At 44.9% G+C, this 25,705-nt stretch overlaps 1 protein-coding gene across 1 annotated transcript in view; it reads right to left on the reverse strand.

Annotated features, from left to right (window-relative positions):
• ADCY9 (adenylate cyclase 9) overlaps positions 1 to 25,705 on the reverse strand; it is a gene marked incomplete in the record, with an annotated part of 859,264 nt that overhangs the window by 731,437 nt on the left and 102,122 nt on the right. Inside the window, 1 exon segment of the mRNA XM_044089334.1 lies at positions 1,026 to 1,243. Coding sequence (XP_043945269.1) covers positions 1,026 to 1,243 — 218 coding nt within the window.

Raw genomic sequence — 25,705 nt, forward strand, 5'->3', positions numbered from 1 at the left:
ATAATACCCCAAAAAATATGAAAATGACCAAAAGGTTCAGAATTTATATGCTTCTTAATCACTTGCTTCAATAGCAGCTTCACAATCAGACTTGCTCCCTTTTCTTCTCTCTTCCCCAGCTCTTATGGGTAGTGTTTACAAAGCCAGAAAGACAGGCATGTGTTACTCAGTAACGATTAGTCTTTGAACAGACTTTGTTTAAGCAGCGATTGTAGAAGATAGTGTTTCACTGAAAAATCCTGGACATATTTAACTACACCCCTCATATGTAAACATAACAACTGAAAGGTCATTTCACCTTTAGTTATACTTGTTTGGAAAAATAACTTATTTTCTTTTTCTTTTAGGGTTGGGGGTTGTGCAATGGTAAACTTTACAAAATCCAGTATCAAAAGCAGAGAGTTGTACAAAGTGCATTTGTAAACTAATCATTCAAAACCTGAAGTACTCCTGTAATGTGGGATATAACAAAATTAACAGAAAAGTGCAGGAAATGAATGTACATTCTGAAACACACACACAAAATATTTACAGTGAAGCAATACACAACTTGACTAGTACTTTCACAGTTACTGGTTTCATCTGTCAAAAATGTTGGAACTGCAATTACAGTCTCTCCTTCCACAAAAAGCCACTTCATGAAGAAACACTACCATGGTAAGCTAGGAACTTTTGTCTACACACAGTACTCAGTTTTCGTAACCTCTGAAACCACTGTGCTTTTCAACACAAAAAAGCACACGGTTCTGTAGTCATTTGTTACATCTAATTACTACTGTAACTCTGAAGATGAAATATACTGGTTGTACTTTGTGTCCTAATACAATTAATACATTTTGTACTAAGAAACGTAATGTTGTAAAGGTACATCTGCACTGAGCTGCCCAAACATGTTTTTGTGGGATGCCTGCTACAAGCTAATGCGGGAACTTTAAAACAAGCAACAATATACAAGATTAAAGACCAATACCAATAAGAAAAGGTGGGCAGACTATTCAATAACCATACCCTTCTTTCAGTTGTACCTGTCTTCCTTGATTACATCCACAAAATGAGCATCTGTCTTCTCACGAATGGTCTTATGACGCAGTGGAAGAAAAGCAGATTGGTCAAGACTGACCCCAGCCCATCTCCCTTTTTCTTGCAACATTTCGTACAGGGATGTCTGGCTGTTGGTGAGTTTTTCATCCTGTGGAGGGCTCAGAAGTCCATTTTGTGTTTTTGGGTTGTTTCCTCCAAAAGCCTAAAACAACAATTTATGTCAGAAGCATCACACATTTGGTGTCTCATTTGCAATGGTCAAAAACATTTCCTGTACAATTTTGTTACATAAAGAAAAATATCAAATACCCCCAACTCCTAAATCAGAAGGGTTCAAAATAATAGCTCACAAGATGCTGAATAAAATTTACATTATGCTAAATGGATGCTCATCAACAGTGAAAGGAAGGCATTCACTGAAGACAAGTGCTAATGTCAGCAGCTGCTTAGCAAGAAACAGTGGGCTCCACTAGCACTGCTCTAATCCCAAAGCTTAAAAACATACTAAACATACTAAAAAAGAAGTTATGTACTCACCATAACGTTCCATCTGAGTAGTTCTACTTCATTTGTCTTCAACCTGTGGGATACCGGATCCGAGCCAGCAATTTCACTAGCATCTGCTCCGAGCTCCTCCCTTACCCATAAAATACATCTCCACTACCTTCCAACCCCCAGATCGAGTTTGCTGACCCTTATACTAATAACTCGACCTGAAAAATACTTTATGACCTACAACTGCAACCCACAGGCTGTTCATATGACAAGGTCAGGGGGAAAAAGGGAGGGACGGTTAAAGACAAATGAAGGAGAACTACTCAGATGGAACGTTATGGTGAGTACATAACTTCTTTATCTGAAGTGGTTTATTTCATTTGGTCTTCAACCTGTGGGACAGAGTCCCCAGCTACAAAACTCCTGGGTGGCCCTCATAGAAGGATATTCCAGATCACAGCAGTGCCAAATGATGCTCTCCTTCTAGAAGTCAAATTCAATTTGTAGTGAGAAATAAAGGTATGAGATAAGGACCAAGTAGCTGCAGAACAAATATCATCCAATGAGACTGTAGACCAAAAGTCTGCAAAAGTAGCCATGGACCTAGTGGAATGAGCTTTCACCTGACCCAGAGGAGACGTACCTTTATCCTTGTACACCTGAAGGATGCACGAGGAAATCCACCTAGCATTACTGACCTTGGAGATAGGTTTACCCACAAAGGGTTTAGAGAAGGACACAAACAACTGATTGGATTTACGGAAGTTTTTGGTCCTGTGTAAATAAAATCCTAACTGTCTATGAACATCCAACAAGTGGAGTTTGTATTCCATTTTGTTAGCAAAGTTAGGGAAGAAGACAGGTAAATTAATGGTCTGATTGATATTAACTTGTGATGCCACCTTTGGAAGAAAGGACGGATTGGTCCGAAGGGAAACCCTATCTTTATGGAAAATCATATATGGAACTTTGGTGGACAAAGCTTGCAGTTCTGAAACCCTTTTAGCATAAGTGATAGCCACCAGGAATGCTGTTTTCCAAGACAAGAATTTAAGATCTGTGGTTGCAGCAGGTTCAAAAGGCGGAGCGACTAAAGCTTGAAGAACCATAGTAAGGTCCCATGGGGGAACAGGATCCTTGACCGGGAGGCGTAACAGAAAGGTCCCTTTGATAAAGGCTTTACACAGTCTGGACGAGGCCAGGGAGGCAGAATTCTCACCCACATAAAAATGAGAGATGGCAGCCAACTGAGCTTTGACAGTAGAAGAGCTTGCTCCCTGTTGAAAAATACTGGCTAGGAAATCAAGAATGGCAGAAATAGGAGCAGTGAAAGGGTCTAAACTCCTTTGAGAGACCCCAAAAAGAAAAACATTTCCATTTGCTGTGGTAAACCTTCCTGGTTGAAGACTTACAAGCAGCCACCAGAATTAGACCTAACTGAAGAGGATAATCCAGGAGTCCTAGCGATCATGGGGACTGGAGCAGCCAAGCCGTGAGCTTCAAACTGCCCAGATTCAGATGAGGAACCCCCGATGGGTGTGAAATCAGATTCTGAATGGGATCCAAGGTGGGGCCAGATGATGAGACCAAAGGAAGGGAAACCATACCTGGCGAGGCCAAAATGGGGCAATGAGGATCACTTTGCTCCCCAGTCGACGAGCTTTCTGTAGAAACCTAGGAATAAGAGGTACTGGAGTGTATGCATACAGAAGACCAGGAGGCCAAGCATGGACTAGAGCGTCTCTGGGGGACTCCCCCGGCAGGGGGTTCAGAGCGAAAAACTTGCTGCACTTCACGTTGGAAGGAGATGCAAAGAGATCACAGTAAGGCTGACACCACTCCAGGAAGATCTGCTCCGCTACTGAATGATTCAGAGACCACTCGTAAGGCATCAGAATAGTCTGGCTTAACCTGTCCGCTAGAATGTTGGACCATCCTGGAATGTGCATTGCTATGAGAAAGCGACCGGTGGAAATCGCCCATTTCCACACTCTCATGACCTCGCGACAAAGGGATAAGATCTGGTCCCTCCCTGCTTGTTGATGTACCAGACCACTGACATGTTGTCTGATTGAATTGCAATGGTTCCCAGAGGAAGAAAGGCACGAAGGGCCTGCAACGCCAAAAGGACCACCCTCATCTCTAGAATGGTTATGTGCAAGCTGGCCTCGACAGGGGACCACAGGCCTTGGACTGTCCTGCCCAAACAATGCCACCCCCACCCGAGTTGGGAGGCATCTGTGGTCACTGTGGCTTGGACAGGAGCTGAAACAAAGGGTCGTCCCTCCAAGATCGCCAGCGGGCACATCCACCACAGAAGTGACGACAGACAGACTCGACTGAGGTGTACTGGATACGATAATGGAAGTTCCAACAGGGACCATTGTACAGCTAGTGTCCACTGTAGAATTCTCGTATGCAACCGGGCGTATGGAAGAAGTGTTATGGTCACTGCCATTGAACCTAAGGGCCTTCAACACTGATTCTGCTGATGGAAGATGAGAACGGTAGATCACAGAGACATGCATCTTCAGGTTTTGTACTCTCTGCGTGGTCAGGAAGATTTTGCAATGTAAGGTGTCTATCCTTGCCCCAATGTAGTCTATCACCTGGACAGGATTTAGAAGTGATTTGGATGTGCTGATTGTGATCCCCAAATGTATAGCAAGCTTTAAGAAATAATCCCTAGTTTGAGAAAGTAGATGCCTAGTGGGAGCAGTGAGGAGCCAATTGTCCAGGTACGGATAGACCTGAATCCCCTGAAGCCTCAGGTGAGCCGTTACTACCACCATCATTTTGGTGAACACCCTGGGGGCTCTGGTGAGACCAAAGGGTAGGGCTCAAAATAGGTAATGATGGACTCCTAGCCAGAAGCGGAGGAACCTCCTGGAGCTTCTGTGCATTTTTATGTGATAGTAGGCATCCTGGAGGTCTAACGAGCACATCCAGTCGCTCTCTTGCAGGTACGGCATGATGGACTGTAGTGAGTGTGAAAATCCGGAATTTTTCTTTGGCAAATGACAAGTTCAGGGTAGATCGGTCCAGAATGGGCCTCAAGTCCCCCGTTTTCTTTGACACTAAAAAGAACCTGGAGTAGAAGCCCGATCCGGACTGATCGGGGGGACGGTTTTGATGGCTCATTTTCCTAGCAGCTTGGAAATTTCCTGTACTGCTGCCTCCCTTTGCATGGATGGTACGTCCGGGAGGTGTTTGGGAGGAACCACAAAGGGGATAGAGTATCCTCTGGATATGATCTGAAGCACCCAGCGGTCTGATGTTAAGGACTCCCATGCTGCCAGGTGCAATGACAATTGTAGCCTGACTGCCTCCAGAGTAGAACAGTTGGGGCAAACCCTCAGGGTTGCTGTCTGGGCTTGTCTGAAAAAGGTTGAGAACCAAAATTCCTCGGACCCCACCCCCTCTGCCTCTAGGGGAAGAAGAGCCCCGAGTGTCCTGGGAATACTGTGACTTCCAAAACCACATCATCTTTTGCCCTGATTCCCAGAAAAGGATCTTTGAGGGTTCGAGAAGCAGATTCCGAAGGCAGACAGTGTCTTCCCGTCCTTCTCACTCTGGACTAAAGTCTCTTTGAAGGTCTTACAAAAAGCCGTCCTAGGGGGCGTTGGCAAAAGATGCCTTGACAGGTTCCGAAAACTGACAGTCTGAGCCAGGTGTTGCACCTCATGGACACGCCAGATCCAGCCACCCTAGCCACTCCTTCAGTAGCAAGTGAGAGGAGTCGCATGGACGTGTTGGAGACTGCTTTCAAAGTGGCCATCCTCGCAGAGAACACATCCCTGTCCTCCTGCGACATGGACTTAGGGTGAGACTCAGCCAGGTCCATGACCAGGTCGTGCTGGAGTCTTGTGACATGGGCCAGGTAGTTTACCACCCTAATGGAAAAGGTTGTTGATGCATAAACCGCTTCCCTAAGCGGTCCATCATCCGCAACTCTCGATCAAGCGGATGAACCGAAGAACTCTCTTGGGCTAGTTCCTTTCTGGTGGCTGCTGCTACCAACATAGCGTCTACAGGGGAGCCCTTGTTCCACGCTGGTCTATCTGACGGTGGACTCAAGATCTTATCAGGACGTTTAGGGATTGGTTTCACGGTGTCCGGCTCCTTCCAGGACCACAAGGTGAGCAGGTCCACCAGGGGATCTGCGGGAGGGGACACCCAGGAAGTAGATGGGCCTGTGCCGAAAGCCTCCAGGAACACAGACTCATCAGAAGGTTTGGGGGTGGACCAATATCTCCATTGGCATAGGATTTCTATGATGTCTCCAAAGGAGACATCCTCGGGAGGTGACCTGGGGGAACCTTCCCCATCATCCAAATCCATGTCCTCAGTGAGGGGACTAGGGGAGTCCAAGTGCTTCCTCTTACACGTATGCTTGCAAGGCATGTCTCCAGTGGGGCTTCCCGGGCTGAACTCGCAAGCCACTTGTTCCTCACATGGAACCTTCTGGAGCTCCTCGAGCACAGGCTCTCTGGTAAAATGATGGGATTCGTAGCTAGAGCCGAAGGGGTCAGGGTTGAATCTGAGGAGATGGTCAAGGGTCTCTATCCAGTGGAGAGAACCCTTTCTACCACGAATGCAGAGGGAGAACGAACCTCCTGGGGAACCGATAAGGAAGCTGGTCTCCCCGGATCCGACATGAGAATTGGGGCCTGGCTCAAAGTGGACGAAGCTTAGAGGGAAGGAACTTGACCCGACAATGCCGAAGCCGATGAAAAAAGTTCTGCTTTCTCTGATCCGACACCCAAGCTCCAGCTCAGAGAGCCGCTCAGATCCAAACTGGTCGGATCTGACACACTCCAAGCAGCTGTCCGCGTCGAGGAAACAGGTACCATCGGTGCCGACCTCCTGACTAAGGCCATCCTCAGATCAGAGTACTCCGAACCCGGTGGAGGGATCAGAGAAGGAGAAATCGGTTTGAAAAAAGGAAGCGAGCTCCCCACTCCAAAGGGAGAGGGGGCTGGCAAGACTCCCATCTGGATCTGAGTATGAATGAACCTCATCATTTTATCCATGTCAACTTCCCATAAGCTACGCGTGGATCTCAACGAGGCCATGGACTCAGAGCTGGCGGGTCGAGGAACCGAGGCCCTAAATGGAGAATGCGTCTCCTCTGGCCCCGGGGAAAATCTCAGAGATTGGAGCAGAGGGGAATCACGGATCCTAGGCTGACTTTTGGCGGGAGAAGGAAGGTCCGAAGACCTCTTACGTTTCTCTGGCTTATGAGATTTTGGCTCTCTCCTCTCTGCTCCTTTTCTGCTCCACTTCCACAGGCTTACAAATGGGAGGTTGAGTCTCAGCCTGGGATGGAGGAGAAGCAAGGGCAAGAGAGGAAGGAGAGGCGCCCACAGCAGCCGCTGTGAATGAAGCAGAGGACGAGGCAACCGCCTTAGAAGTGGAAAGAAGGCCTTTCAGGGTCAACTTTGCCTTCCTGTTCTTGATAGCATGCAGGTTAAAACCAGCACAAACAGAGCAATCTGTATTCAGATGGGCAACGCCCAAGCCCATCACACAAAGAGTGTAGCCATCTGCAGGAGACAATTTATGGCTACACTCAGTGCACCTTTTGAAAACAGGCTCATCAGCCATGCGTCTATCCAAGCCACTCACACTACAGAAGGGAAAAAAAGGAGAGACAAATTACCTCTTTTCCCACTCAAACCACTTACCACACACTCAAGTCACACAGAACACTGAGGGGGAGAGGAAGCAATGCACACTAACAAACTAAACTACAATAAAGGTTCTATCACACGACGCACCAGCGAGGGGAGGAGGAGAGACAACCTACACTAAACACTTGTACTCAAAAAATGTTACAGAAAAAAGCTGCTTAAAAGCAGAAAACCCACTGACTACTTGGAGCTCAGGAGATCACGATGCTTCAGCATGCAGTGGCAAATGAGATCTGGGGGTGGGAAGGCAGTGGAGATGTATTACAGATACATCTGATACAGATCCGGTATTCCACAGGTTGAAGACCAAATGAAGTAAACTACTTCAGATCAAATCGACTCAAGTATGTAAATGCTCTACACACACAAACTAAATGGAAAAAAAAGTTTCATGCAGATAATCAACTCTGCTAGCGCACACGTGGATTTTTATTACAGGGGCAAGATCCCTGTACCCCACTGTCAGGGTACTTTTACCCCCTACCCTCCTTAATTTATTAAGCTTACTCCAAAGAGCTGCATCTTACATAAAGAATAACCAATACAAAGTTTAATTCTTTTCTGTAAGACACTTCAATCTCAGACTACACAGTAAACAATATTAAACAATCTATACCATACAGCCACAACATTCAGTGAGCAATGAAACAGCACTGCACACCCATGCTCAAACAAACAAATGAGAAATCTGGTATCTAGCAACTACAGGTACACAAACAGTAAATAAGTACCAGAAAACAAACACATGTTCTGAGAAATTCCAGTATTTTACAGACTAGAGTTTTTTTTTTTTTTGGTACAGTAAATACCAAACTGAGAAGTGACATCAAGCCGTGTGTGTGTGCATGCAATCAAAAGGAAAAAAATACAGACAGGAAACTAGCTGCTATCCCAGACTAAAAGCACAAAAATATCTGAAAACTTGACAAGAAAGAAGAGTGTTTACAGATAAGCAACAAAGTATCAAAATGAAGAAAGCAATAAAAGATAAAAATATTAAGTTAAATGGATAAAAAAAAGAGCAATTACTCTATGAAGACTATTCCTGTGGGTGTACTTGACCCAAGGCATACAATTTATAACACAGCTGGCCCCTGAGCCTGCTAGGTTTGCTACAACACCCGAGCAAAGCACCCATACATTATAAATCAAAGTGTGAAAAACTCTGACAAGTGCCAGACTTACTGGTAACTGTAACAACCAAACATACACAAAGGTTCCATCCAAGAACAAAAAATTACTTTAAACCAAGCCAAGAGTTTCTCTCAAAATCAAACTTACCAACTAAGAACATATCTCCTATATCTAACAGTGGGGCCCCCTCATGTGGGAATAGGACAGAAGGGCTGCCAATAGGTCAGAGGATGGCTAACTTTTGATATAAACAAGTACTAAGGGGGGCATGATTCATAAAAAAAGAAGTTATGTACTCACCAACGTTCCATGTGAGTTGTTCATCTCGCCTTCATTCTTTACTGAAGGGTTCGGAGCATATCCTCGGCTCCGACTCGACCAACTGCAAAAGCTTAAGGTTTTCATCCAGCTCGAGGCCAACTCCCTATCCCATGAAGCACCCCAATCTTCCCTCAGATCTTGTTTGCTGCATGACTACTTAGTACTATAAATATGCCAGAGAGTTGGATAAGAGACAAAGCACTCTATACGGACCTCAAGTAGAGTGGATGGGGGTTGGAGGGTGGGAAGCAAGAATGAAGGTGAAATGAACAACTCACATGGAACATTATAGTAAGTATGTAACTTCTTTATGTGCAGTTGATCTATCTCGCCTTTCATTCTTTACTGATGGGTAGCATCCCAAGCACCACTTTCTCGGGTGGCTCACGGGAGTATATTCCTCAGAACTGCGGAACCAAATGAAGTCCTGTCCCTGGAGGCCTTGTCTACTTTGTAATGAGTGATAAAGGTACGAGGTGATGACCAGGTAGCTGCTGCACAAACAGTGTCTAATGGTAATCTCGCAGAAAAAGCTAATGAGGTTGAAATAGCTCTAGTAGAGTGGGCCTTTACTTTTTGTTGCAAGGGGCATTTTGTGAATTATAAATGAAGGAAATGCAATCTGATAGCCATCTTGACAAGGTTACTTTTGTCACTGAGGCACCTTTCTTTGACTCTGAAAAGGAAACAGAGTTGATCCGTTGACCTTAATTGTTTCGTTCTGTCTAGGCAAAATCATAGTTGTCTATGAACATCAAGTTTGTGCAGCATGTGTTCCATCCTATTTGTGCATTGGGGAAAGAAAACTGGTAACTCAATAGATTGGTTAAGATCTGCCTCTGAACAAACTTAGTAAAAAGGATGGATTAGTTCGGAGCGAAAATCTGTCATTATGGAAAATAAGATAAGGAGGTTCGATGGTTAACGCTTGCAGCTGAGAAATCTGTCGAGCAGAAGTAAGGGCTATAAGAAAAATAGTCTTACATGAAAGGAATTTCAAAGAACAGGACAAGGCTGGTTCGAAAGAAGGTAGTACGATTCTGGGCAGAACAAGATTTAGATTCCATGGCATGACTGGAGCTCTGATTGGAGGCCTCAAATGAAAGGCACCTTTAAGAAAGGCTTTAGCAAGTTGATGCGACATGACATTAGAGCCTTGGAAACCAAAATGAAAGTTTGATACTGCTGCTAACTGAACTCTAATGGTAGTGGCAGCAGCTCCTTCATTAAACAGTTTAGTTAGGAATTCCAATAATGATGGGATGGGAGCTAAATAAGGATCAACATCATTCTGAGAGGCCCATAAAGAAAATCTCTTCCATTTGCTAAGATATAACTTTCTGGTAGATGATTTATGACAGGATGTTATAATATGTTGGGCCTTAATTTGGAGGTTGTAAATCCTGACTATTTTGGGAATTGGAGCAGCCAAGCTGTCAGTTTTAGGGAATGAAGGGAAGGGAGAAGAGCCCCCGATGAATGGGTCAACAGATCTGGAACTGGGTCCAGAATCCAGGGTTCATCCAAAAGATGAGGCTGGAGGAAGGGAAACCAAATTTGCCGAGGCCAGTAAGGGGCTATTAATATCATGGTCCTTCCCAGAAGTTTTTCTTGGGAATCAGAGGGAAGAGGGGAAATGCATAAAAGGAGACCCAGGAGCCAATTGTGCACCAGTGCATCCCTTGGGGCTTCCCCGGTTGGGGAATTAGGGCAAAGTAGATGCTGCATTTTGTGTTTGTTGGGGTGGCAGAAAGATTGCAGCAAGGCTGGCCCCACCTGCAGAAAATCCTTTCCGCTACTTGCTGCTTCAGGGACCACTCGTGAGGCAGTACGATTGCCCTGCTCAGCTTGTTTGCCATCACACTGGATTTCCCCGGGATGTGCGTTGCTAACAGGAAGTGCTGGGAGGAGGATTGCCCACTGCCATACTCTCATGGCCTCTCGACACAGGGGGTAAGATTTGGTTCCTCCTTGTTTGTTGATGTACCAGACTACTGACATGTTATCTGTTTGAATAGCAATTGTTCCCAGAGGTAGACAGGACTGCAATGCTAGAAGTACCGCTCTCATCTCCAGGACATTTATATGCAGATGAGCCTCATGTTTCTCCCACATGCTTTGGGCTGTTCTTCCCTGAAAATGCCCCTCCCTCCACCCAATCAAAGAAGCGTCCGTGGTCACCATGGCTATGGGATTGGGTAGAACGAATGGATGCCCCTGAGATACATGCTGAGATGTCAGCCACCATTGAAGGTCCTTCTTGCATACATTCGCTATGACAATTTGATGTGACATTGGAAATTCCTAAAATGACCATTGAGAGAATAAGAGCCATTGTAGAATTCGCATATGCATTCATGTGAGGGGAATGGCAATGATTGCTGCTGCCATTGATCCTAGCAATTTGAGTACCATTGAGACTGGGGCTTTTTTTCTCAGAAGCAGGTCTGATACTTGTTCTCGTAAGAAAGAAATTCTTTCTGGAGGCAGACAATGTCATAGAAACTGTGTTTAGTTTTGCTCCTATGAAGACGGTCTGTTGCGATGGCGATAAGGCAGATTTTTCTGAGTTGATGGTAATTCCCAATTGACTGCATAGGTGTAAGGTTGTGTCCCTCACATGAATGAGTTGATGCTTGGTGGTGGCAGTGAGCAGCCAGTCGTCTAGATATGGAAACACCTGGAATCCCAACCATCTCAGGTGAGCGGTGACTACCGCCATATATTTGAACACTCTGGGAGCTGTAGTGAGACCAAAGGGCAGAGCACGAAATTGATGATGACTGGCTCCCAGCCAGAAGTGTAGATGATCCCTGGATGGTCTGTCCATCTTTATGTGGTAGTGTGGTAGTACGCATCCTGAAGATATACAGAGCACATCCAATTGTCTTTTCCCAGAAAGTGAAGTATTGACTGAAGCATGACCATCCGGAACTTCGTCTTTTTCACGGACTTTAGTCTGCTTAGGTCCAGAATAGGTCTCCAGTCCCCTGTTTCCTTTGGAACTAAAAAGAACCTTGTATAAGTTCCGGATCCTCTTTGGTCTGCTGGGACTGGCTGGATGACTCTTCTGTCCAGCAACCTTTGGACCTCTAAGGCTGCTAGGTCGCTGTGACTGGGTTTAACGTCTGGGATTTTCTTTACTAGAGGGGGTGGGGTGGCAAAGGGAATAGAGTATCCTCTGGATATTATGCTTTGTAGCCAGCTGGCTTTTATTTTTAGCCAGGCATCTAGGTACAAAGACAGGGGTCTCCCGACTGCTTCCAGAGATTGACAGTCTGGCCTCCTCACAGGAGCGCTGATAGGGCTTGGCAAAGAACTGCTCTCTGTCGCCCTGGTTCTCTGTACCCCCCCGCCGCGTGGACAGAGTCTTCCATTATTACTCCTTCCTCTGCCTCTGGAGGGGGTGTCACGAGTGTTTTGGAAAGAGCCTTGAGACTTACAGAACCATCTTACCACCGCCCCTCCCTTTGGGGTAAGGTCCGTTTGGGGTAGAAAAACGTACACCAACAGCAGACAAGGTCTTTCCATCTTTCTCACTCCTGTTAAGAGTTTCCTTAACCTCAGGTCCGAAAAGGGTCGAACTGTCAAAGGGGTTGTTAATGAAGGATGACTTAAAGGTTTCCACAAAGGAACATAAGCGCATCCAGGAAGTTTCCTGAGAGCGATTCCTGTACCCGCTGCCCTGCTCGTACCATCGGCTGCATAAGACAACAGACGCATGGAAGAGTTCACTATCGAATTAAGAGTGGAGAGCTGGGAAGTTATCTTGTCCGAAGCTCCTGCAGCTACTGAACCCTGTAGGGTATCTCCTAGTTCATTCAGGAGATCCCTTTGGAACTTAGTAAAATGTGTGAGGTAGTTCAGCGATCGAAGAACAAAGGCCACTGAACTGAACATACGCTTCCCGTTATCTGTCCATAATCCTAGATTCCCTATTAAGAGGATGAACAAATGAAGTCTCCGATAATTCCTTCTTAGTGGCTGCCGCTACAACCATAGTATCAACCGGTACTCCTTTGGTAAGGTAAAGTCTGTCTTGTGGGCTGGTAATAAATTTGTTGGGCCTCCCAGGGACAGGCTCAGTGGTGTCTGGGGACTCCCATGCCCTTCGAGTGACTTATTCCAGCAACTCATCGAAGGGTGGAGACACCCAATAGGTGGAAGGTTGAGATCCGAAAGCCTTTAGGAGAACCGACTCATCAGAAGGGTTAAGTGGTTTCCAGCCACCCACTCTGTTTAAGAACCTCTAAGATATCTGCAAAAGAGATATCTTCTGAGGGGGACCATGGGGACCCTTCTGACTCATTCAAATCAGTATCGAAGTGACTCCTGTGGGGAGTCTAAATGCTTCCTCTTGCAGAGTCTCTTCCTAAGCACTTCTTCAGTGGGGGCTTCTGAAGAGGTCTCGGAAGAACATGGCTCACCCAAAGGAGCTTTCTGAGGCTCAGCATCTCTACGCTTCAAAGGAGCGTGTGATGAAGAGGCAGACACCGGAGCTTTCAGGGAGGGAGCTACTCGAACTGATGGAGTGGTTGGGGTGGAAAAAGCCCTCCTAATAGCTTTGAAGGCCCTCAGCCCGACAAGACGAATCCCCTCGGATCTGAAGAATCGATGGAAATCATCTGTGCCAGTACAGAGGGCTCAGCCAGAGGTCGGGGCCGAGCTCGCTCGAGCCGAAGCCCCGAGAGGTAAAGTCGGCACTGACAAGTCAGTCCGACTGTCCTCCCTGGACCCGACCGGTGAGTGTCGGCCCCGAGATTCTTCGGTCTGCACCGAGGGTGTCAGGGCAGTCGGGGCTGAAAAACCTACAGAAGGTATCAGACCCAAAGGGTCCACGATCATCAGTTCTGTGCTCTACGGTTCCGAAACATTCATGTGAGTCGAAGGAGGAACAGAAGATGTAGGAGGAAGTAAGATCGGCTCTGAAGCCCCCGGGTTGGTGCCAATAAAATTTTTGCTAGCGCCGGTACCTGAAAGAACTTCTTCACCACACGGTCCACATCCAGATCAGAAAGTCTACCTAAGGCCCGTGAGGAATGTGACGAAGCCACAGATTATAGTATAGGAGACTTTAAGGTTGGAGATACTGACTCAAAGGTCAGGGACCAACTCCTAACCATAACAACAGTCAGTTCTGAAGGCTGTGGGACCGATGTCGATGCTTTACTGGAAGCTGACTTCGACGTAGATGGAGATTTTCTTGGCTCCATCTTCTTTGAGTGTTTGTCTGGCTTATCCAACGATTCCTGAAATGATGATTTAAGCAGACCTTTGTCCATCAACTTTCTCTTCCTCTCATGCAACACTCTTGAGCTGAAGGAGTGGCATATAGAGCAGCTTTCTTGCAGGTGAACCTCACCCAAGCAGGAAACACATTCAATATGTCCATCAGTTATGGACATCTTTTGCCCACATCTAGGGCACTTCTTAAAGCCAGACTTGGCTTTCTCTTTTTCCTGATGTGACATCTTCCACAACAGCAAGAAATAATTCACACAAATATTCAAGGCTTAAACAATCAGCACACAATGAAATTATTATACGCCCTGTGTAAAAAGGAGGACTACAACTGCACTCTAACAAACACAGTATATTAACACTAATAAGAAATAGAAACCCAATGGCCTAAAAATACAGCCACTAACTTCACTAAATAGGAAGTAAGGGCAAATATATGCCCTGTAAAAAAAGAAGGGCTAAACAACACACTCTTAATAGAGAAGAAACTCTGTGCCCTATGAAAAATACAGGCTAAAACTATTAAACACACTAACTGTGCTAGAATATTTATCTATATGCTCTACGAAAGAGCTAATACACACTTTAAGCTAAAGAGAAAGAAGAAATAAAGGGCCTAAAAAAACACGGCCACTAATTCCTCTTAAACACACTAACTATGCTAATTCAAGAGAGATGGGGAGAATAGAAGGCCTAACCATAATTAATCTTTAAGTGTGTTTTTTTTTATCTAATCTAAATCTAACTATAAGAACAAACTACACACTAACTACTATATTAATTCTAAATTATTAATTTTTTACAAAAACTATAGCTATAATATACAAAGAAGAAAAGTTATTCACTGGCCAGAGCTGGTGAACGTCCAATCAAGTTGCAGCGGCAAACGAGACCTGAGGGTGCATCATGGGATAGGGAGTTGGCCTCGAGCTGGTTGAAGACCTTGAGCTTTTGCAGTTGGCCGAGTCGGAGCCAAGGATCAGCTTTGAACCAATCAGTAAAGAATGAATGGCGAGATAGAACAACTTCACATTATATCCTATAAAGAATAAAGTAAAACCTAACACTGAAATCAGAAATTCCCAGCCTAAACCACTTCTGCAACATCAGCAGAAAGTACAGTTGTGTACACTTACCATAAATGTAGATGTTCGAGTGTATTCACTGTTGCAGTCATTACATTTGGGTTATCTGCTTGCAGGTAGCCCTCAATCAGCCTGATTATTGAAGTCTTGGGTCCTGCATCGGTTGCTGTCTCATCTTCCATGACGTCAGGTAGTCAGGGGTATAAAGCATGCAGCAGACGCCATTACATCAGTTTATCTTGCCCCAGATATCAGGTGCCCCCATAATGGGAAGCAATTAAATATAAGGTTACACCTCCAACAAAAAGCAAATAGACCAGAAAGCTTAAGTATAGTACAGAAGAAGAGAGGTATAAGCCAATAGAAGTCAGGGGGCTGGAGGGAGGGTAACCAGGACTGCAACAGTGAATACACTCGAACATCTACATTTACGGTAAGCGTACACAACTGTACTATGTTCTTCATGTTTCACTGTTGCAGTCATTACATTTGGGTAGATTCCCAAAGCTAAGGAAGGGATGAGGCAATTATTGAGCATTAGGACTAGTTATTAGGCCCTACAAGACTGCAGTGGCAAAGCCAGCTCTGGATTTAGAAAAAACTGGCAAGTGGTAATGCTTGATGAAGGTATGTGCAGAACTCCAGGTAGCAGGTTCTAGGATGCCCCTGGTAGGAACACCTCTGAGAAAGGCTGTAGAAGTAGATGCAGCCCTAGTGGAATGGGGTCTTATCCCTTGTGGGGTAGGTTTTTCATGGTGCTTATAGCAGAAAAGAATGCAATGGCCTATCCACTTAGAAATGGTTTGCTTTGAAATGGCCTTCCCCTCTGCCCCTGCAGCAAAGGCAACTAGCAGCTGTTCAGATTTCCTGAAAGGCTTGGTCCTGTCCAAGTAAAATCTAAGTTGTCTGTGCACGTCCACGGAGAGCAGTATTCGTTCCCCTTTGTTCTGTGGATTAGAAAAGAAGGTAGGCAAATGAATGGACTGATTATGGCCACACTGGATACCACCTTGGGCATAAAGGAAGGATTGATCCTGACGGACACCTTGTTTGCATGAAAGATGATGAAAGGCTCCACTGCCATGAGGGCCTGTAATTCAGACACTCTTCTTGCTGAAGTGATGGTTAGAAAGAAGGCTGTTTTCCAAGAAAGGAATTTTAACTCCACAGTAGCAGCTGGCTCAAAATGAGGTAGCGTGAGCTTTTCCAATACAAAGTTAAGGTCCCAGGCAGGAGTAGGAGCTCTCCTGGGTGGTGTTAAATTTTTGGCACCTCTGAGGAACTGGTTCAGTAGGGGGTGAGAGAGGAGGGGTGGCTCAGTATTATAATGAGCTGAAATGGCTGAGGCATGAATTTTAATGGAAGAAAAGGAAAGGCCCTTGTGAAGCACCTCTGTTAAGTATTGAAGAATAAGCAGTAAACTGGGTACTGTTGTGCCCATCCAGAGTCTGGCTCCAGAAACAGAATCATTTCCACTTATCAGCACAGTATTTCCTAGTACTAGGCCTCCTTGCCTCCAGGATGACATCCAGCACTTGTTTGTTGAGGGATGGTATAGGAGAACTTAGGTAATTAGCCAGGTTCAGGGTTTGAAGCTGGGTGCACAGAATCTGGCCCTCCTGCTGGGACAGTAGAAAAGGAGTCTGAGGCAGGTGCCATGGTTCCAGTAGTGACATACTGCGCAAGAGGGGGAACCAGTGTTGGAGTGGCCAGTCTGGTGCAATGAGTATTGTCCTTGGTTTGTCCTGTTTGATCTTTAGTAAAACTTTCGAGAGGAGAGGCACAAGGGGAAAGGCATAAATTCAGAGGCTTTCCCAGGTAAAGGACAGGGCATCCACTTTCCAAGCTTGTCTGTGGGGAGTCCTTGTGCAGAATTTGTCCAATTGGTAGTTCTGAGGGGAGGCAAATAGGTCGATCTCTGGGCTCCCCCTATTTGTTTCTCAGAATGTTGAATATCTTTGGCTCCAGTTTTCACTCGTGTGGGTCCATGAAATTTCTCCTTAAGTCGTCTGTCAGTGTATTTAGTTTGCCTGGCAGGAATTGAGCTTGTAGGTGTACTTGGTAGCTCAAGGCTGTGTTCCCAGAGCCATGGCTAGTCTGCAGAGGGGGTAAGAGTGGGTTCCCCCCCGCTTGTTTATGTACCACACAACAGTGGTGTTTGTCAGTCTTTACCAATAATTGTCCTGGAAGAATGAGGTCCTTGAACGCAGTCAGAGAATTCTGTACAGCTAACATTTCTTTTTGATTGATATGCAGGTGCATTTGACTCTGGTTCCAATTACCCTGAATGCACTGCCCTGCCAAGTGAGCCCCCCATGCATAATCTGATGCATCTGTTATGTTTGGGTGGCAGGGGGTAGAGTGAATGGCAGTCCTTTGTTGTGGTGACAGGCCTCTGCCCACCAAAGGAACTTTGTCTTTATACAAGGAATGATGGGAATCATTGATTCCAGGTCCTGAGAATGTTGACACCATAAGCTTTTTAGATACCATTGTAGTTTCTTCATATGCAGTCTTGCATATGGAATTAGTAGAATGCAAGAGGCCATGAACCCCAGGGATTGCAGTATTTTCCTTGCAGATAGCTGGGTCTTTGTGGCCAGTAGTTTGAAGTAAGTTGTCAAACGAATTTGTTTCTCTGGCATGAGGAAAGACATCTGGGAAGTTGTGTTCAAACTTACTCCCAGGAATACAATTTGTTGACAGGGTACCAGATGTGATTTCTTTTTGTTTATGGTGTACCCCAGACAAGTTAACAACTTTTCTACAAATGCCAGATGATTCAGAAGTATGTCCTGGCTTTCTGCCTGAATTAGACAATCGTCCAGGTATGGGTATATTTGAACTTTTCTTTGTCTGCAAAATGCAATGACTGGAGCTAGGCACTTTGTGAATACTCTGGGCGCAGTAGTTAAGCCAAAGGGCAGTGCAGAGAACTGATAGTGCATGCAGCCTGCTTTGAAGCATAGGTATTTTCTGCAAGACTCCCTGATTAGGATGTGCAGGTAGGCTTCCCTTAAATCCAGTGTTGCCAATCAGGCATCTTTGCCCATCATGGGAAGCAACTGGTGAAGAGTTAGCATATTGAATTTTGTTACCACCAAAAAGGTGTTTAGGATAGAAAGGTCCATGATAGGACGCCATGAGTTGCCTTTTCTAGGTAGCAGGAAAAGTTGAAACTTTGTCCCTTTTCCTCTTCTGGTACAGTCTGAATAGCCTTTAATCTTGAGAGAGTACTTGCTTTTGAGCCTCTGCCCACTGATTTGGGGGTAGATCTGGCCAACTGTTTGGGGTTGGTAATGTGTGGAAGTGAAATCTGTATCCTTGGGAAACTGTTTAAAACCCATTTGTCCTGGGTAATGAGTTCCCAGTTTTTTGCTTGCAGAGCAATCTTTCCCCCTAAAGGAGCAGTCAGTTGAGAAGTGCTTGGAAGTTTTAAAGTTAAGTCACTGAGACAGCTTACCATAGGTAGGAGTCTTACTACCCCCTGATTTGGAAGTGGAACCCCCCCCCCCCCCCCCACTGCTTAGTCCTGTGCATACCCTGGATGTTCTGCTAGTTCTGGGTTTGAACTGAGAAGGCCTGGAAGAGGCAGGAAAGGACCAATTTTTTGAGGGCCAATGCCTACTAAATTTTGGGAGGCTGCACTTGTAAAAAAAAATCTAACAGTCTGCATAGATTTAGCTTTTTCCTCCATCTTTTTAAGGTTCATAGGTAGGTACTAGGCTATTGGCCCTAGGGCCTATATAAGCCTAGCCAAAAATGTACCCTTGGTTTCGCCACCCAAGAAAATTATTTTCCTGTGCCCCTGTCGAACAGAGCCACAGAAGAGATCCCTGGGGTGAATTTCCTATCCAATCATCAAGATTTTTCTTGGAGTGTGCTAATAAGGAGCACTGTTTGACACAGATAGGTAGTCTGTTCCAGAGTATGGGAAGCCACTGGGACAGGAATCTATCCCCCCAGCATGTTCTGTTTATTGTGATGACAAGGTTTAGGTCCCTAGAGCGTGTAGCTCAGAGGGATTGGGATTTCTTTAAGTGGAGTATGTCCAACAGCTCTGGGTTTGAGATAGCTTTGTATGTTAGGCAGAGATCGCCTCTGCTAGGCGATATGCAACGGCGTAAAGCTGGAGTTTTTTTGAGACTGTCTGTGTAAGGCATCTGTTTGAGGCCAGTAATCCTCTTTGTGAGGTATTTCTGTGGCCTTTCCAGTTGTTATAGATGTCTTGTGAGGTACATACCAAAAGGGGCATTGTACTCTATAATGGGTCTAATGAGTGATGAGTAGAGGGGTACAATGGCCTCTTTTTTTCTGGATGAGAAACCTTTTGTGATGAGGTGAGCCATGTAGAAGGATTTCCTGACCACTGTGGCAATGTGATTATCAAAGGAGAGACTACTGTCCACCTGTGTCCCAAGGTCTCATCACATTTTCGGTGTTAAGTACACTACCAGCTATGTGGCAGTTCATAGGTACAGAGTTTTTACCAAAGGGGATGACAATACACTTTTTGGCATTGAGCTTCAGGCCATTGCTTTGACACCAGGCATCTGTCTCAGTGAGGCCCTTTTGTAGTATGCCCACATCGTTAGGAGTTTCGATTATGGCTCCTAGTCTGCAGTCATCTGCAAACTTTGTTAGCCAAAGACCTTCTGTATTAACCTGTACTTCAGAGAAGTACATACCAAACAGGAGAGGACCCAGGATTGAACCCTGTGGTACTCCACTTGTCACTGGTCTGAAGTCGGATTTGGAGTCTGCTACTTTCACAGTGTGGGTTCTGTTCGTGAGCCAGTTGGCAACCCATCTTGTGACATAGGGATTTATACCTAGTATAGTGAGCTTATCTATAACTGCAGAGTGGGGGATGGTGTTGAAAGCCTTGGCGAGATCTCGATAAGCTGTGTGAACCACCTTACCCTCATCTACGGCTTTGGTGACTGCTTCAAAGAAATCAATCAGGTTTAGGAGACATGATCTGCCTTTTACAAACCCGAACTGTGTAGGGTCCAGAGTTTGGAGATTACCAATGTCTTTGTTTATGAGTTCCATGATGATATGTTCCATGGTCTTGCAGACCAGGCTCATCAGGCTAATGGGGCGGTAGTTCCCAGGGTCTGTCGTGGCTCCCCCTTTGTGGAGTGGGATAACTGTCGCAGTGCGCCATTCAGTGGGCACAAAGCCTCAGGTGAGGCTATGATTGAACATGGTACTTAGGTAGGGTGCCAGTTTATTCTGTAGTTCATGTAGAACGCAGCCTGGGATATTGTCAGGTCCCATGGATGCTGTGTTCTTGGCTTTGGAGTGTGTTTTTTTTTTCCTGTGCAGCCGTGATTACAGGAACTTTGCATTCTTCCGGTATAGAGATGGGCCCTCTAGGGGGTGAGCAGGGGGGTAAAGTTAGCACTGAACCTATCTGCCAGGATGTTGGCAATATCAGTTGGTTCTGTACATTTAGTGCCATTGTGCTGTAACTCAGAGCATATCTGAGTGTTACCATTGAGACTCTTGACATAGCTATAGAATGCTTTGTGGTTGCTTCTGCTGCTTTGTTGCCAAACAGGAGGTCCTGATTTAAGGGAGCATTGAGCAATTTAGTTTTAACATGATTTGGCAAAGATTGCTTCTTAAGCCAAGCAGGCCTTCTAAGTACAAACCCGGTGACAGCAGCCCTGCAAGATGCCTCTAGTGAATCAAAACCACATTGCAAAGTATGTTTTCCAACCTGTTCAGCAGAATGCATTAAATCCTATAAATCTTTATTTTCAGCACAATCAGCAATCAACATCATTTTCTGTTTAAGCAATCCAATAATATGCTGCTGATACTTTAACATACGAAACTGGCAATTTAAGGCCCTGATGGCCAAGTTTGCAGAGGTGTATACCTTCTTACCCCATCTATCCAGGGCCCTGGAATCTCTATCAGTGGGGGTAGGATTTTTGGCAGTAGTAGCCTTCATGCCCTTGGGTCCCTGTGATATAGTCTCAGGATCCGCAGTAGGATTTTTAAAAAGGAACTTGTGAGAATCAGGAACCCTGTAATATCTATCATGTTTTCTGGGAGCAGGAGGTAAAGAGTCAGGGGCCAAGCCAGATTCCAAGAAGGCATCGTCAACAATGTCCAGAACAGGAGGGATAGCTAAAAGCCTGTGTTGGGGCAGGAGTAAGAAATCTCTAAGCCTCTTTTTAGAATCAGAGTAATCCTGGCTTTCCCGGTGAAAATGCTCCATAAGAGTATGCAAGGTTTCACCAAAAGAAAAATCCTCTGGGGGAGAAGCAGAGGGAATAGAGCCCTCTGCATCAGAATCCTCATAGGTAAATAAGGGTAGATCCCGGTCATCAGAGGAGACAGCAATTTCAGAATCCTAGTCAGAAGTATTATAAGCAAATTCAGTCCTAGATCTCTTAGAGGGGGAAGTTTGGCTTCCCCTGATTAAAGTAATAAGGTCTTCAGCCATTCTTATCATTTGTTTTTTAGGCATAGAGGCCTGACCATGCGGTCTGGGCGTCAGTTTCCTAGGCATGGTTCGAGTTTTAGGCTTTGAAGAAGAAGATGGTGTCGGTTTAATATGCAAGTCAGTAGGCCTGAATACACCCTCAGAAGCCGGTGCCTGCACAGCGGCTCTGGACCCATCCACGGTAGAGACATCCGCAGGTTCCATAGTTGAAGCATCTTGCGGCATACCGGATTACGAATGGGTCTCGGTAGAGGCCTGCGAATCTGAAGTAGCAGGTATCAGGGGCTGCAAAAGCACCTCACCGAGTACTGGCGACTGGCTTACGAGAAGCATCGTCGTCAGCTTTGGACCTAGGCGGCCTGTCTCTGTCTATCTTTGCGTTTTTTCGGAATGTCGGTAGTCAGGTGGCTTACCGAAGACATATCTGGATAACTGAACTGAGTACCAAAATATTTAGAAGCGAAAATATACCGATGAAGAATAGTTCGTGGTTTAAATAAGGCACAAAACCAATGGCGAGGTACGTCGTGGTCAGGGTCAAGGCAAGGAATACAGTACGAATGAAAATCTTTATGAGGTATTTGCTTTCCACAAGAAATACAATTATTGACTTTTACTAACATCAGTTTAGAGCAAGAAAAAGTTTGGGTTCTGAAACTCGAAAAACAAAAATTTCAGGAGTCGGCCTGCAGGCACTTGCGAACTGCTTCTGCTTGGCACCGCACGGCAAGAAAGACTGATGTAATGGCGTCTGCTGTATGCTTTATACCCCTGATGACCTGACGTCACGGAAGATGAGACAGCAACCGACGCAGGACCCAAGACTTTGATAATCAGGCCGACTGAGGGCTATTGCAAGCAGATAACCCAAATGTGATGACTGCAACAGTGAAACACGAAGAACATTCTTAGATATATTAAATCAGTTCACCATCTAAAATGTGGTTCATTGTTTAAAACTTCTACAGTTTTTAGTCCCTTTGCTGGAATTACATTTGACCTCATCAACTTGCCTTTCCAGCATGTTCTGTAAGTTGTTAATCCTCCTGTATACAAACAGTGGAGACACACCTAAGTGAATAATTCTAAATTCCCTTTAAATATGTCCCAGTTTTTAATAACAGTATTCCTTACATCTGATGACAAAAACAGTTGTACTCTAACAAATGCCCAGAAAAAATCAATAGTATTACTAAATCTTTCCTCCTCTTCTTTTCCCTTTATTGCTTCTGTCCTTTTTAATTTGTTGCCCAACAAGGGGTGTATTTTTTTTAAGAGTTCTAGTATCTTCTTACTCTAAGCATATCCAGAATTTTCATTCTTGAAAAAAAAAAAAAAAAAATCCAAATTTAAAGCCATTCGGGCTGCACTCCCCAAACAATGCTTTACAAGACTTGAAAAATGTAATGGATGACAACTGCTGAAATGCAAACAGCAGCAGCTTGTGCCCCCATAGTCACCAATATAGTCCTGTGGACCAGTGAAAATAAATGTCTGGCCAACTGTATATGCCCCAATAATGCAAACTTTATGTCCAGTTTTTGGAAGACATTTTTATTTTATGGCCGGACACCTTTAACAAATTATATGAATTTACTGATTTGGGTAACACCACCAACTTTGAGATTTACCTACCAGTTTAATCAAAAACCTTTACGTTTTTTAAATGCTGAGTTAACTAAGACTAACAAAGGTTTTAGCTCCAGCATTTACAGAAAAGCTACATTTTCAAAGTGTTGTTTACATTTCAACAGCTGTCATCCATTACATAAAAAAAAAAAAAAAAAAAAAAAGAGTCTGGTAAAAGGTCAGTTACTGAGATCATCTCGAATGGTTGGCATAATGAGTATTTACTTTATAAACACAAGGTGCAGAGTTTGATTCTCACATGGGGTAGGCTTAAATGGCCCATAAGGACAGTTAGCTTAATAATCTATGAACCTATAACGAGAGAGAGAAAAAATCCTGGACATGCTTAAAGTAAGAGGATGTCCATACTTCCTTCTGAATTAAATAAGTGAAGAGATGACACTTGGATGGGGGGGGGGGAATACCCCCCCCCCCCGCTGAGCAAAAAAATTAAAAAGGACTGAAGCAAAGCAATAAAGGGAAAAGAAGAGGAGAAAAACTTTACTACTACTAATTATTTTAATAGGGCATTTGCTATAGAATATAATTATCAGATATAAGGAATATTATTAAAAACTGGAACAGTTTTAAAGGGAATTTAGAACTATTCTGTCAGTTAGTTGAGATCCCACTGCTTGTGTACAGGAAGGGTAACAACAACAAGAACATGCTGGAAAGACAAGTAGGTGAGATCAAACGCAACACCTAAAAAGGGACAAAAAAATGAGGAAGTTGTAAACAATGTACTCACAGTTTACAATGTGAACTAATTAATATATATATAACAGTCTTTGGCCAGCAATTAAATTAGACTGTGAAAATTGTTCCTGCTACTCTGGCCATACCGTTAGCTGCATTAGAAAGCAAACACGTGGTCACATTTGAGGAGGATTGCATGATGGAAAGCTGGGAGTTCACTGTTTTTGAACATCCACAAGCAATATAGCCCTCATAGAGACTTGGTGATCTTTCTGGTCAAGTCTCTCTAGAATCTTGTTAAATGTGCCAAAAAATTCAGTGACCTAAGGGTAAAAATCATTGAGGCATAGACCTGCTGCTAGAATCTGTCCATTGCCCTAAATTCCCTACTAGGAAGTTGAACAGAAGAACTCTCTTCCGACAGTTCTTTCTTGGTGGCTGTTGCCACCACCATAGCATCTACTGGTCCAGTGCTTCCTGTCCTTATGTGCAGCTAAGATGCTATCAGCTTTTTTCGGAATGGGCTCCACCAGCTTGGGATCCTTCTATGCCTGTTGAGAAAAAAGGTCGATAAGCGGATCAATGGGAGGTACCACACAGGATGATGCTGGTCCAGAACCACAAGCTTCCAAGAATAGTGAATCATCCTGAGAAGGGTCTTGGGATGACCAACCCACGCTCTGCTTCATTAATTTGAGAATATCACTGAATAACATCTTCAGACAGGGAGCAAGGGGAAGCCTCTCCCCAAGTCAGTATCTTCGGTGAAAGACTCTGGGAAAGAGTCTAAGTGCTTCTGTTTACGTGTACATTTTTGGGAGGAATCTTCTGAGGAGTAGAAGGTTCAGAACTGGACATGGAACTGACAAAACAGACTTCTTTTAAGCCCTTCGTACCGGCAGTCCCTGTCCGACAGGATGAAGAGGAGTGGAAACAGACCAGTTGGGGTTTGGGTGGAGCTGAACTAGCTGAAGACACTTTGTTGTTGGCATCCACCAAAACCCTTTCAAAAGCTTTGAAGACTGAAGCTGCCACCAGCACTGTGGACTCCCTCCGACCTAAGGAAGAGGGATCTCTTGCCACTGATGGCCCACTAACCCGAAGTCAATCTTGGATGTGAACTGTCCAGAACTGAAGCTCGAAGTGAGAGAGAGAGAGCTCAGAGAATCTCAGTGTCAAGTCACCCCTCAGAACTTGGTGCTGAAGCTTCAGCTCCAAGTCTTACCTTGAACCGAAAACATCAGAGTCAAGACAGGGAAGCAGTCGGTACTGAAGTTGTAAGCAGCTTATGTGCTAACAAATGTAATCTGGTTCCAGTCACATCCAATAACACTGGACCCAAAGGGTGAGTTGGTAAGGAAGGATTCCAGTAGGGGAGGGGTAAGATGCCCAGCACTCAGCATCTTTCCAGGGAAGGTACCAGAATAATCCCAAGCTGAATTTGCATCCCCAAAAACTTCATGATGCTATCGACATTAAGCTCCATGAGGCTTTGTGATGACCCAGCAGAGGATGCCCCCAATCTGGTCAAGAGTTTCTCCTTTCTTGAAGGATAGGAAAACATAGTCCAGAAGTGTGCATCTGGCCCGTGGAGAAGGTGATCGGATCAGATCTTCAAGGTACCTTATTGTTTGGGACAGAGCAAGGTTGTCAGTTCCAGAGAACATTGTATGATGAATTTAGTGTGAGACTTGCTCCTTTTTTTTCTTTTTTGTCCTTATTGAGTTATTTTTTCTTGCCAGTCTGTGTTGCAAGGGGCCCCTTTAAAACAAGTTTGTCCCTTCTGGTCTAAAATGCTCTAGCATTGAATGCTGCACAAGACTGGCACTCCGCATTGAGGTGTGTGGCACCTAAACAAACACATTTGGAGTGTGGGTCCTGGGGTAGAAGTTTGTGCCCACACA

The sequence above is a fragment of the Protopterus annectens genome, chromosome 12.part0 (assembly GCF_019279795.1).
Source record: "Protopterus annectens isolate FY-2018-M chromosome 12.part0, PAN1.0, whole genome shotgun sequence".
Taxonomy (NCBI): domain Eukaryota; kingdom Metazoa; phylum Chordata; order Ceratodontiformes; family Protopteridae; genus Protopterus; species Protopterus annectens.